Raw genomic sequence first — 13,361 nt, forward strand, 5'->3', positions numbered from 1 at the left:
ATCCTGATTTCCCTTGCTTAGATTTTATTCAGTACTTCCACAGACAAACTCCCATTGATGCCAGTGGGAGTTTATTTGAATTAGGACTACGTATGATGATTGATTCACAGATTCCAAGTCCAGAAGGAGCCGTTCTGATCATCTAGTCTGACCTCCTGTATAGCACAGGCCACAAAATATCCCCAAAATAATTCCTAGAGCAGATCATTTTAAAAAAACATCCAATTGTGATTTTAAAATGGTCAGTGATGGATTGCATGACCCTTGGGAAATTGTTCCAATGGTTAATTACTCTCATTGTTAAAACATTATGCCTTATTTCCTCTCTGAATTCTTTTAGCTTCAACTTCCAGCCACTGGATTGTGTTACACCTTTCTCTGCTAGTCTGAAGAGCCCACTGTTAAATATTTGTTCCCTGTATAGATACTTACAGACTGTAATCAAGTGACCCACTAACCTTCTCTTTAAGCTAAACAGATTGAGCTCTTGACACTATCACGGTAAGTATAAATTATGCTTTCTAATCCTTTAATTGGGCCTAAAGATTTGGCCCTAAGATTTTAAACAGGAGGTAGGAGCAGTCAGAATGGGACAATGCTTTCTAGGTTCTTCTTTTATTGTACTGTGGTAGTAATGTTGCTGTATGTATGCAAGTATTTGCAGCATGCAATACAGCACACTAGCTTTCACTAAGAGTATATATGAGTATATATACATTAAGAGTATATAAAATGAAACAGCTTTTGAACTCTGAACAAAATTGGATTTCTGTAACTGGCTGTCAAGGATGTCATATGCATGCTGTCCAACAAATGTATGCATCTGACTCTTTCCTTGAAATTTTATATACAAACATCACTTCATAAGGGCAAAGATATGACAGTCATTATGTGGGGATTATTGCCATTCTAATGTTAAACTGAGTTGACCTTTACCCTTCTGCCTTGTAACAAGATATGCCATTATTTCAAGAAAAATATACTGGGCTGTGTTGACATGTTGCTTAATTAGAAACTTAGTAGTCCCAAAAAAAAAATCCAAAGCCACAACAATATGTCAGTAAAGTAAAATAATAATGATACTTTGGATTTATCTAGTCTTTAACCCAAAAAGCACTATATAAAATTAAGTGTCATTATCTCCATTTTACAGATGGGACAACTGAGGCTCAGGCTGTTTAGGTGACTAACCCATGGACACACACTGTTGAGAATAGAGTACAGGTAGCCTGACTCCCAGTCCCCTCTTCTAGCCATGTATCAGAACAGCTTGGAATCTGGAGAAGCAACAGAAAATATTTTTAAATTTTTTTTGCAATCTTTTAAATAAGCCATTTCCTAGAAGCAAACAGGACACTCTATGTTGTGAGGATTAGAGGGCCGATTCTCCACTCGCAAACTAGTTTTGCACCAGTGTAATTCCAGTGACAACAAGGAAGGTAGCCAGTTGCACTGGCATAAATCCAAAGTAACTGATTTGAAGTCGTTCTCTACTGAAGTCAAGGGCTTAATTCTGCATTTACACTAGAGATAAGAATCTGGGTGTCCTGATAACAAAATATCCTCGTGTGTTTTTAACTCAACTGAACTTAAAACAGTACCAATGTGATATGCTAGGAAATACCAAAGGCAGTCCTGTATGCAGCATACTCTACTCTAAAGGCATCCTGTGCACACTGAGAGCTTGTCTGTGAGCCTGTTAATACACTGGCACAGCTTCTTTTACTTTAGTGGGGTTAGTCCTTGTTGACTCCACTGTCAGAGTATAATCAGTTTTAAATGTGCAGCCAGCTGTTTTTTAAAAGCAATTTGAGGTTTCAATCTCAAATCAACTCCAACTACTGTTGTAACGCAGGGATCTTCTGCTTGCTGGGCTGAGATGAGAAACAGCCAATGTTATTTAAACCCCAAAGATCTCTCACTAGCTAAATCAAGAAAGCAAAGACAAGACAGATAATATTCTGAACGCAAACTAGCATAGCAATCTCAGACACAGATTACATGGTGTTCTGGCAGAGACACCTTCCTGTGAACTGCAGCAGTTGTTTTCCTCTTTTGAAAGCTGAAGCAAGAAAAAGTAGCTCAGTAATGCTGGAACTTTTCCTGCAGCTAAAGTGGTCTTGGTCCACTTAGTAAAAGCCTCAAGTCATCACAAGGTCAAAGCACCAGAACTGCTGATATCTCCAAATCTCTTACCAGCAGTAACCACACAGCAGCTTTTCTGCAAATAAACAAACCAAAAATCTAGTTAATTCAGCAATATACTTTCAATACAATTATTTGGTCCAATTCCCTAGGAACATCACAGGTGGTTTCTTTGTGTGACAGAGAGAAAGCAATGCAGAATCTGACTGCTTACAAAGAGTCCTCCCTCCCCGCCAGCACCTCAGATTGTGAAAGATCATTTAATGCTATTTACAACATAAAAAAGACTAGGTCTCTTTGTTCAATGAAAAAAAAATGCAGGAAGTCTCTCATGAAATGCAACAACGCTGTCATTTTGTCACTACTGTCATATGGGATGGGAGTATGTGATTATCTCCATTTGCTTGTTCAATCACATCAAACATTTACCATACCATGTTTAAATCAATTGCCACATGAATATGTTATCATGGACTAAATGAGGCAACCCCAAAGGTTGTGTTCTAAAAACAAAACATAGTAATGACTGAGTCCACTTGTGGAGTAAATTGAAAAACTCATTTTTTAAAAACAATCTCCTCCTGTAAGGTAGACTGCAAGTTAGCTACTATTTATAAAGCCTTAAAAAGTGTATTTGAACATTTTATTTTCTTTTTCACTGGACTGGCCATCAATAATCAAGGTTATCTCAAACTTGATTTTTTTTCTCAGACAGATAATTGCTTTCTTGTAATAAAAAATAAAAATATTTTTCAATGTGTGGCTGTTGCCTAGATGGGACAGAACCTCAGCTGATGTAAATTGGCAGTGCTCCAGTATTGTGAGGATCAGTACAAAGAGGGTCCAACATGTCCCTCCCCAATATTTGGTGTGACTACATTAGCATACTAAGAAACCATGTGGCTTTGGCAGCTCAGGAAAGGAGATATCAAATGCAAGTGACAGTGAATCATAATAGACTAAGAATTTTTTAGCCCCGCTGAACAATGATAGTTTTTTTTACAAAACACATTGGAAACAAAAGCAAACATCAATTATAGACTGGCTCTTAAGAGATGGATGATAATACCCTTAACAATTAGCACAAACAATGAAAAGTGGTACCATTTTTATTTTGGTATCTCAGTCATTATTCATGGTGCAATGCTAAAAGGAAGTGGTTATTATGATGCATGGCTTCTCAGCTTTCTTCGTACCATGATCCACAACCAGTCATCATCAGATCTGTCCCCAAATCATTTGCACTGGTTCCCACGGTGCTTTAAAGGAAGCACCAGTCCTATGGTAATTCATAAGAGAGGCTGTGGGAATTGGTGCAGTGGTGTATTGGGCGGTGTGTGGGGGGGTCTGCCATCTGAGAAAGTGGTTAAGTAAATTTCAAAGTGGCTGAGTGAATACGCTTCAGCCAAAGACCAGAGACAGAAAATTAGAGCAGATTTGTGTCGCCCTGGCCCCCTTAGGGGAGGCAACCTCGTCAGCCTGAGAACCACTAATTAAGTGTTTGCCAGTGGAAGGGCAAAGACAGTGATCCGGGAAAAAGGAAAGAGATGCCCTGTCTCAACTGCGCTGTTTGATACAGATTCCTCAACAGCACAGGGCAACTTCATCTAAGGCTAGATCCTCAGCTCAAGTAAATCAGCTTGGAACTAGTGAAGTCAATGCAGCTACACCAATTAAACCAGTTGAGACACGGCCCATAGCCTTTTGTTAAGAAATTTCTATACAAGCATATTTCTATCCCTTTTTAAACCAGACGTACAACCATTATATATGAAACCGAAAGCTTCCAGCACCGAACGTTTATTGGGTGAAAACCTGGTTCTATTACAGTCAATGAGAGTTTTACCATTGACTTCAATGGAGCCAGGATTTCACCCACTGAGTTTGCTGTATGTGCAGTTTCATATATAAACTATGATTTTTTTCGCACTGTTCCTCCCTTTCACACTGTTGCGATGGTCATAATCAATGGAGCAAGCCTATAGTTTGGTGCTTTGGTGACAGACTGCATGTCAAACAGTTGTGCAGATGGTGCTGGTCAGTAAATCTTCCCGCAATATTAACTGTGGCCATTTCTGGTATTCCACTGATACCTTCCATAGATGTTGCACCATTTATTTCTGAAGAGAAACAAGGGGACTTGAGACAAACCTTCCATTTGGCAGCTTTCTTGGAAAGGTCATTGAGCCATGGGTGCTTTAGACTTTGAGTGGCACTTAGCCTTCCTCTAGAAAAAAGGAGACAACATTATTGGAAGAGTTAGTCGAGCTTCATCATCTCTTACCTGTGCTGAATATAATACACATATATATATATTATATTCAGCACAGGTATATATATATATATAGACTGGCTCTATAGCAAAACACTGCAAACACCTGCCTATTTAATACAGCTACTTTTTAAACAAGTACGAGAATGCACAGAGAAACTATAGCAGGGAGGTCAGAGTGGAGGAAATCTCTGTGAGGTTCTCCTTGGGGGAAAGGGGTTTCCCCAACATATAAGGGGCAATAGGATCCAGTCATTCATGAAGAGGTCCAGGCTTCTTGCAGCTCTACGCCATGACAGCCTCTTCCCCATATCCATGGCTTCATTGCAGCCATATCAATAGGGGTACAAATGATCCTGAAATCCCTCTAGAGGTGTACCTAAAAGTGTAAAGTTCTTAATTTTGACTCTCCCTCTACCCCTTCATATTTACTTTCAAAAAAAATTTTCCATCAGAATGTGTTTTGTACCTCCCAGTGCATCTGTGGATATTTCTAAGTATTGGAATAAGCTCTTGGACACCTGAGACTCCACATTTGTCTCTAGAGCAGCTCAGAAAATTTCCATGCAAATGAAAAAATGACAAATAAAATGTTTGTGAATTTCTGCCATTTTCTGACCAGCTCTGGTTGTCACAATGGGAACTTCAGCAGCAGGGAAAGAACTCAGATCCTCCAGCTTTAAAAGCACAGGGCTCTACCAGCTGAGCTCAAGGAAGAGACCCTGACCTACTAATGACAGTTCTGATTTTGAACAGGCCTGATTCTGTTCAATAGAAGGCACCACTGACACCTATATGCTAGACTCAGTAAATTACAGTAATTTTATTTACTTTCATTTTTCTGCTACGTTTTCGTTGCCCTTTTAATGACTTTTGTTGCTTACATGCCGATAACAAGCCTAAAGAAAAGCAGAACAAAGATGTATTGTGCTCCAAATGCTGCATAAATGTAGGAATCCATTTTAAAGGCTCAAACTTTTGAATCCTAAATGTATGGCAGCCTCAGGTATCTTCTTCTGAGGCTTTTCTGTTTTGGGTTATGAAACCACATGGCTCAGCCTCACCCAATGATGAGATAGTCAATAGCTTTTAACCTCCAAAACCTACTGACTAGTTAAGTTAGTAATAATCAAAAACTACTTTAAATCAAAATGATCCTGTTGCAGCCAAATGGAATGTTTAGAGCAAGGTAAGGGATGCTCCTGTTGAGATTAGCACTGAGCTGGCCAGCCCCAAACACACTGAAGTTGGAGAGGGTATGATGGTCCCCTGAAGGTTGTTTAAGGTAAGTGATGTGTCCTGGCAGGAATTCCACGTTCTGTTAGGAGGTGGGAAGGTGTCAGAAGGGAAAGGGCGGGATTGACCTTTAAAAAGATTTCATGCAGGACCCCAAGTGAATCAGAAGAGATTTTAAAAGCCAAACCTGCCCATGTTTGTTTGGAAACTGAAAGAAAGTTCGCAAACTTTGCACAACCAATGTTTATGGTTTGTTGCAATCTGTTATTTTGCTAACAAATCGATCCATTCAACAATGTACAGTAACCAACATCATGGGTACTTCTTCACACAGACATGCAAGAGCCAGTGAACACACACAGAAACATGCCAGCCTTAAAAAATAAACAAAAGCAAACAAATGTTTATATATCCCAATGACACATAATTGAGCAGGAGGACAGACTCAAGTACAGAAGAAGAGAATCTCAGAATAAATAACGAGGTAACAAGAACAAAAAAGCACTGGCAGATCTGCAAAGAACAAGAATATTTAAACTTGGAGACCTGCTTGTGTAGTCCGCAATGGAGTTTATGGTCTGATAACCAAGGATGTTTTAAGGATGAAGTTGCACTCATTCTCCAGCTAAAGGAAAAACAGAACACTAGTAAGTGATACATACAGGATCTTAGGATTCAACAGTTATGCCCTAGCCAGTGATGTGTGCTGTCCATCCTTTTGGTATTGCGTGATGCTTTGTGCCAGATGGCAGCTGAACAATGGCAACTGGAAGTGCTAACTCCTGTGAAAATACATTCATGTAATCTCAGGACACTGTGTGGAATTTAACAATATTCTACATAGGCAAAACAAAATCAAAATGGCTACTGTAATCATCAAGTGTAGCAGTACAAGTGACAGAGCATTTTTGGTGTTCTGTAATGTGTTGACACCAAATGTAGATTTCAAAGGTATGGAATGGTGAGAATCTGAATACCTTTTTTCCTTGATTAGAAGCTTTGAGAGGAAGTCTTTGGCTTCTTCAGAAACATCTTGAAATTCCTCATTTTCGAAATCCCAGCTACAAGCCAGGATATTGTTGAGAGTCTCATTGTCATCGTCACCCAGAAAAGGAGACAATCCACTGAGCCTAAAGAATATTATATAGCATATGAAAAACACAGAATCATAGAAATATATGGTTGGAAGGGAACTCAGGAGGTCATTTAGTCCATTCCCCTCTCCCTTCCCTGCCCCCCCCCCACACACACAGAGTAGTGGGATTAAGTAAACCAAGACCAGCCTTAACAGATGTTTGTGTAGCCTGTTCTTAAAAACCACCAATGATGGGGATTCCACAATCTCTTTGTCTAACCTTTTCCAGTGCTTAACTCTCACTATAGCTGCATAACCCACATCTTCACTACCAGCGTCTACTTATCTGAATGGACATAGTTTATGTTAATTCTTCTGTGGTTCCTCCTTCCTACTCTTGATTTGTGATATTCTTTCTGGGATTGTTTCATTGTTCATGGTTGTGCTCCTAATCCCTCGCAGCAAGCTGCTGTCCATTAAGACCTGGTCTTGAGAGTTACCGAGTGCTGAGCACATTCAGAAGTCAATGGAAATGTAGGGCATTCAGCACTTTGCAGGATTAGGCCTTAACTCATTATAACTTTGTTGAGGTTGAATAAAACAAGTAAAAATGATCATGCACCTTTGAAGGGCAAAATGTTACTCTATGATCTGCACAGCAGTTCTCTTCTCTAAACTGTGGATCCCTATGCATATTCTGCACTCATTCAGCATGCGGAATTCCTACTGATGTCAATGGAAAATGCATGCACAGAATGAGTATGTGTGATATGACAGGTGAGAATTGAAATCAATGGGAGTTTTCCCCGAATAAAGACTTCAGAAGGGCAAACGAATTTGAAACCCAGATACAGCTTTTGTCAATATTCCAGTTTAATAGCAAACGTCAGAAAGTCGATATAAATTACTGTGTGCACATTACAGATACAAGTCCTACTTACAGCATGTAGGCAATGACTCCTACGCTCCACATGTCCGTGGGAAAGGAGACAAAGTCATAGTTCACAACTTCAGGAGCAAGGAATTCTGGAGTGCCAAAGTTCACTTTAAGTTTTTCTCTGGGTTTATATCTAGATGAAGGAAACAGGGACAGTCAATACCCATTTCACATCTAATACAACTTCTAACATTGATGCTTAGAATGTTGTAGGATTCAGAAAAGGACTGGACATTTGATATGGAAAACAAGAACAATCAGAGGTACAACAGTAAGGATGAAAATAAGTTTTTGTAAGAGAGAGAAATCTTCATGCTTCAGGGTATAAGACGATTTCTATGTAATAGGGTTAGAAAGAAACTTAGGTTTCACAGATTAATAGGTTGTGTCTACACTGCACCCTTCTTTCAGCAGCACTATACATGCAGTCCCCCTAGTGCAGATAAAAACAGCAGGGTAGCCACTGAGGCACAGGTTAGGCAAGTAGAGTACAGACACACCTGAAGGGTGAGGATATGTACCTTGCTGCATGGCTCTCTACTCATAGGCGCTGGAGCACCCATGGGGAAAAATTGGTGCGTGCTCTGCACCCACCGGCAGCTCCCCGCCCCAGCTCACCTCCGCCTCCACCTCCTCCATGAGCGCACCACGTGCCTGCTTTCTCCCCCTCCCTCCCAGTGCTTGCCGCCGTGAAACAGCTGGGAGGGAGGGGGGAGGAGGGGGAACACGGCGTGCTCAGGGGAGGAGGCGGGGCTGGGGCAGGGATTTGGGGAGGGGTCCATTGGGGCAGGGAGGGGGCAGACACTTTGGGGGAAGGGGTTGGAATGGGGGTGGGGCCGGGGGCGGGAGGGTGCGAGCACCCACCGGCGCCATGAGAAGTTGGCGCCTATGTCTCTACTCACCAAAGTCATGCCTCCCCATCTCCCCTCTATTTTTTAGCAGAGTAATGTCCTGCTGCTGGAGTCTTCCCCCGCTGCAGGAAAGCCCCTGGCAGAGCCGTTCCTCACTGCAGTGCATGGCTCCAGCAGCAGGGTGTCTAATGTAGATGTAGACATAAGGGCCAGTATGATAATATAGTGTGACCTTCTGCACATGACAGGCCAGAGAATTTCTATCGGTAATTCCTGCATCAAGCCCATGGTGAGGATGAGCTTGAGCATGTCTCTTAGAAAGACATCCAGTCTTAGTATGAGGACTTCAGGTTTTTCCATAATTGTGTACTGCAGGTTTCTTGTACCTTTCTTTGAAGCAGCTAGTACTGGAGACAACTTTGGAGACAGTATACTGGACTAGATGGACCACAGGTCTCGTCTATTATGGCCAACCCTGTTTAGACATACCAGCTGAGAACAGGTTTTAAACTAACATTTTTTACCCTACGTTCTCGTGTGAATGTACCATACCACTATCCATTGTTTAATTTAAGGATGCTCATCACTAAAAGAGCCATTTTAAACTTGTTCCAAAGGTGGTAGGAAGCTATTATGTATCAGCTTCATCCTTCCAAAGGCATAACACTTTTGAGATTGTTTCCTAATTCATGTGTTATGATTAGCATGATTACATGTACATACCTTCTTGCCAATCCAAAATCAATAATTTTTATTTGATAAGCAGCTCGATTCACGCACAGGATATTCTCAGGCTGCCAGGTGGAAAGAGAAAACACACTTTTAAGAGAAATGACAAAGACAAACTGGATTTGTAGTGAACTGTAGTGGAATCAAAACTAAAAACACTGCAAAGCATAAAATAAGCATCTCAATGCTTTCATCTTTGGGCAGGTTTCACTTTGTGGGTACTTCCTCCTGCAATCATGTGGCATTTGAGGTTTTGGACTCTGTGCCAGTACTGCTTTTTCTTCTCCATGGCGTCTCAGTTTGATATAATGCAGCAGTTCAGAGAAAGGACTCATTAGTGGGAGGGGGAAGGAGCTTCCAAACAGGCTTCAGGATGTTGGCGTTGTGATTTTACAGCCCTTAATGAGCTGACATCAGAACTTTTTAAAAATGATTTTGCAGTGCTTTGAAGTTTATCTTTGTGCCCCAGATTTCTGAGTTCACTGCTGTTCTGGCAGCAACTGCCTGATGATACATTATACTAATCAAATCAGCTTTACGCTCTTCTCAGACATTTAGAGGTGGGATTCATAGGTTAAACCCTTCTGGATTTTCATAGGGCCAAATTCTGCTCTCTGTTTTACTGGCATAAATCCATTAGCATCAATGGAATTACTCCAGATTTATACCAGATGAAATGAGAGCAGAATCTGGCCCATTGTCTTTGAAGTATAAATGTCTACAATGTAGTCTTATGTTCACTGCCAGCAGTTTTATAGCTACCCTGGTCTTGTTGCTGATGGTGTCCTCTTTGAAATAAAACAGGCCTAAACACTTAAGACATTAGTTATCCATTGTCACCATTATTAATTCACTTTGCATTTCACATTTTTTTAAAACATATTTCTCATAATGGAATTTCTGTGTCCCAGACACTGGCCCTGATGAGTCTCATTAATTCTTCCATTTTAACACCTTCGTATCACAAAGTAATCTATGAGCAAGGAGAACTGGATAGAATCACAATTGATGGTCATTATGTGCCTGGAAGAGTTTCTGTTGAGAACTCCCTGGATGTTAGCATGCCTCCTTTTCTGCATTTTGAGTTCACATCAAAACTGTGCCAACTCTAAGAAATTAATCTCAATTAAGAGAGCAGATTTCTTGATTATAGGTTTCCAGGCTATGAATATTTACAAAGGAAAAGGGACTTGCTCTGGAATTGCAACTGACTTACACAAGTGTCTGTGAGAGCCAAATATGCAATATTGTGCTTTAAATACATTGAAGATACAGTATATTAACTTCCAGTTATTTAAGCAAATTACAAACCAAGAAAAACAAACTTCCAAACATGTTGTTTCCTTCTCCTTTGTTGTAAACCTGGCAGATCATTAGTAAGTTTTATAGCTAGTCATAAAAATAAGGGCATTTAAGCATCTCTCTCTTATTCCTGCTCTCAACAGAGATAACTGACAAGTTTATTATTCAGCAAAAAACTTGGCCTTGGAGAGGGATAAAGATCTGCTGCAAATTTGTGTCCTAACTAGAGACACCTATACAAGCACTGATGTTTTGAACTTGCCAATTAACCCATTAAAAATTAACTGGTCTCTACATATATACTGTTAGACCAAAATTTGAAGCATTTGCTTTTTATTTATTTATTTTTTTTTTAAATACACACACTAGTAGGAGCTTGTTTTAAATTGATTAAAAGCAATATATCACCAATGATTTTTAATTTCATTTAATTTTTACCTCATTTTTTAAAAAAAATTGTCACTAACCACACCTTCCTTTGATGCTGTTCACGCTCATGAGTGGCAGTGCAATCTAGACATTAGAATAGGACACTGGGTTTTCATTGTCTCTGACCTGTCTTATGACTTTGGGCAAGCCACTTAATCCCTTTGTGTTTCATTTTCCTCACTGGTAAAATGGGGATAATCATGTTTACCTTTGTCACAGAGACACTGTGAGGTTGAATGAATTAATGTTTGCATGGTGCCTTGAGATGCATGGATGAAAGATGACACAGAAGTGCAAAATATTGTAGTCAGTAGCTGATTTGCTGGAAAATCATCCTCAAAAAGCTCAAGCCACAGGGCTTGATGAGATCTTCTCCAGATTCTGATCTCATTTACAGTGGCAAAAATCCAGAGTGATTTAATGGAAGTCAATGTGGTTAAAGTAAATTTACACTGATTTAACAGAGACCATGATATGCCATGGGAATCTACAGAACCTTAGGTGCCTTCGCTTAGGGAAATTAATTTCTATGGTAGAGGCCGAGTTGCTATTGCATAAAGCATGCATCTTGTTCTGTACCTTCAGGTCTAAATGAAGAATGTACATCTGATGCATGTATTGAATCCCTTGACAGATCTGTTTTGTGAACAAGATGGTATCCATCTCTGTCAAACTGTAGTTATCGTCAATAATTCGGTCAAACAATTCTCCTCCATCCACACTGCAGAGAGAAAAATGGTAGAACAGTCACTGAGTCCAAATTCATGTCTTGAAATTAATGCAGAAGATATACTGGAGACTGGTCCAAAATACCATTTTCCTGAGACTCTTTCACAGATGAGCAAAGTGAGACTGACCCAAAATATGAAGTTTGTATGCTGATCTGAATTTCCCTAGATTTCCCAATGGGGTTGGCTCCTACAAACTGGCTCAGCTCCAGCCCGACCTGAACTTCCCCATGTTTGACGGTGCCTGGATCCAGTCTACCAGCTTGGATCCAACTATCTTAGATGAATCCAAATCTAAAAGTCTGGACCTGAGCTCAATTTTCTGCTGTGTTAACATGGTTTTTGTGCCAGTGAAATCAGCGAAGTCATGTCCGCATAAAGCTGAGGCAATGCAGTTGAGAATCAGGCTCCTGGATCTAGATCCAAACCTCCCCAGACTTTGATGGATTTGGGATCCAAGATTCCAGTGTGAGCCCATCTCAACTCACAATGGAGATTTTTAAAATGTCTTCCAGAATTCTAGAACACCCTCAGTTTAACACTAGATATTTTTTTTTGCAGAATTTTAGCTTTTGCCATTTCTGAAGTATGCAGGCCAAATTCAGAAGCAAATCAAAGACTTAGTCTACACTACAAAGTTTTGCTGCCATAGGTATGATGGTTAGCAGTGTGAAAAAAATCAACCCCTCCCACCCCCAGCTGACGTCAGCAAATCCCCCAGTATAGATGCAACTATGCCGACAGAAGAGTGCTTTTGTCAGCCTAGCTACTGTTGATGCGGGAGCTAGTGTAGCTACGCAGGTAGGAAAAGTCTTTTTGCCAGTTTATGTTGTGTCTGGACAAGAGGGCTCTGCTGGGATAGCTATATCAGTAAAGGCTGTGTAGTCATGGGTGACGGATAATGGAGGTCAAAGGAAGCTAAGCCTCCCCAAACCTCCGCTAATGCTCCCCACTGCAGCCCTGGTCCCGGAAGCCTCCAGACTGCTCCGGGCACCACTGGGCCGGCTGGGGCTCAGGGCTGTTCTGGGAGCTGGCGGGGTTCAGGGCTGCTCCTGGCGCTGGCTGGGGTTCAGGGCTGCACCAGTAGGCCGGCCAGCATGATCGGGGGGAGCAGGAGGGAGGGGTCAGAAGGGGCAGAGCAGGGCGGGGCCTTGGGAAGAAAAGGTGGGACAGGGGGCTATCCTCCCTGAAGGGGGGGTGCATGCGCTGCCCATGTCTGTAGTGTAGACAAGCCCTAAGTCTAAGAAAGTTCAGAAGAGTCCAAGCCAATATAACTTACACCTTTTACCACCCTCCTCCATGTGCATGATACACCAAGTTTTGGCTTTCTCTAGAGTCTAGACAACCTCTACTTGATTCTACAGTGCTCTGCAGCTGCTTTGTGCTTCACCACCAATGTAGTCTGGCCCTCAAGATATTTTAACCAGACCCAGGAGGATCAGCTCAATGTAAGGGTAATCCTCAGTGGCATAGAGCCAGCATGTATTTCTTGTCCTCTGGTAAGGCTGTGCATTCTCCTCACATAACTGGAGATTTACCAGGCCTGTTTTCATGGATGACAGACAATACCACCTAATGGAAATTACAGAGAACTACATCCCGTGGCTCACTCATCTAAAGCGCTCTCTCTCTCTTTCTCTGTGGAGTTTGAGTGATG

The 13,361-nt window shown here is 41.1% G+C and overlaps 1 protein-coding gene across 1 annotated transcript in view; it reads right to left on the reverse strand.

Annotated features, from left to right (window-relative positions):
• Positions 1–371: 371 nt before the first annotated feature.
• MYLK4 (myosin light chain kinase family member 4) overlaps positions 372–13,361 on the reverse strand; it is a 38,371-nt gene continuing 25,381 nt past the window's right edge. Inside the window, exons 8-14 of the mRNA XM_027821326.3 lie at positions 11,556–11,697; positions 9,240–9,310; positions 7,670–7,798; positions 6,631–6,783; positions 6,200–6,278; positions 4,297–4,372; positions 372–2,221 (exon numbers count right to left, since the gene is read on the reverse strand). Of these exons, the coding sequence (XP_027677127.2) occupies positions 4,325–4,372; positions 6,200–6,278; positions 6,631–6,783; positions 7,670–7,798; positions 9,240–9,310; positions 11,556–11,697 (622 nt within the window). The 3' untranslated portion in view covers positions 372–2,221; positions 4,297–4,324. The remainder of the gene's footprint in view (positions 2,222–4,296; positions 4,373–6,199; positions 6,279–6,630; positions 6,784–7,669; positions 7,799–9,239; positions 9,311–11,555; positions 11,698–13,361) is intronic.

Source organism: Chelonia mydas, chromosome 2 (assembly GCF_015237465.2).
Source record: "Chelonia mydas isolate rCheMyd1 chromosome 2, rCheMyd1.pri.v2, whole genome shotgun sequence".
Taxonomy (NCBI): Eukaryota; Metazoa; Chordata; order Testudines; family Cheloniidae; genus Chelonia; species Chelonia mydas.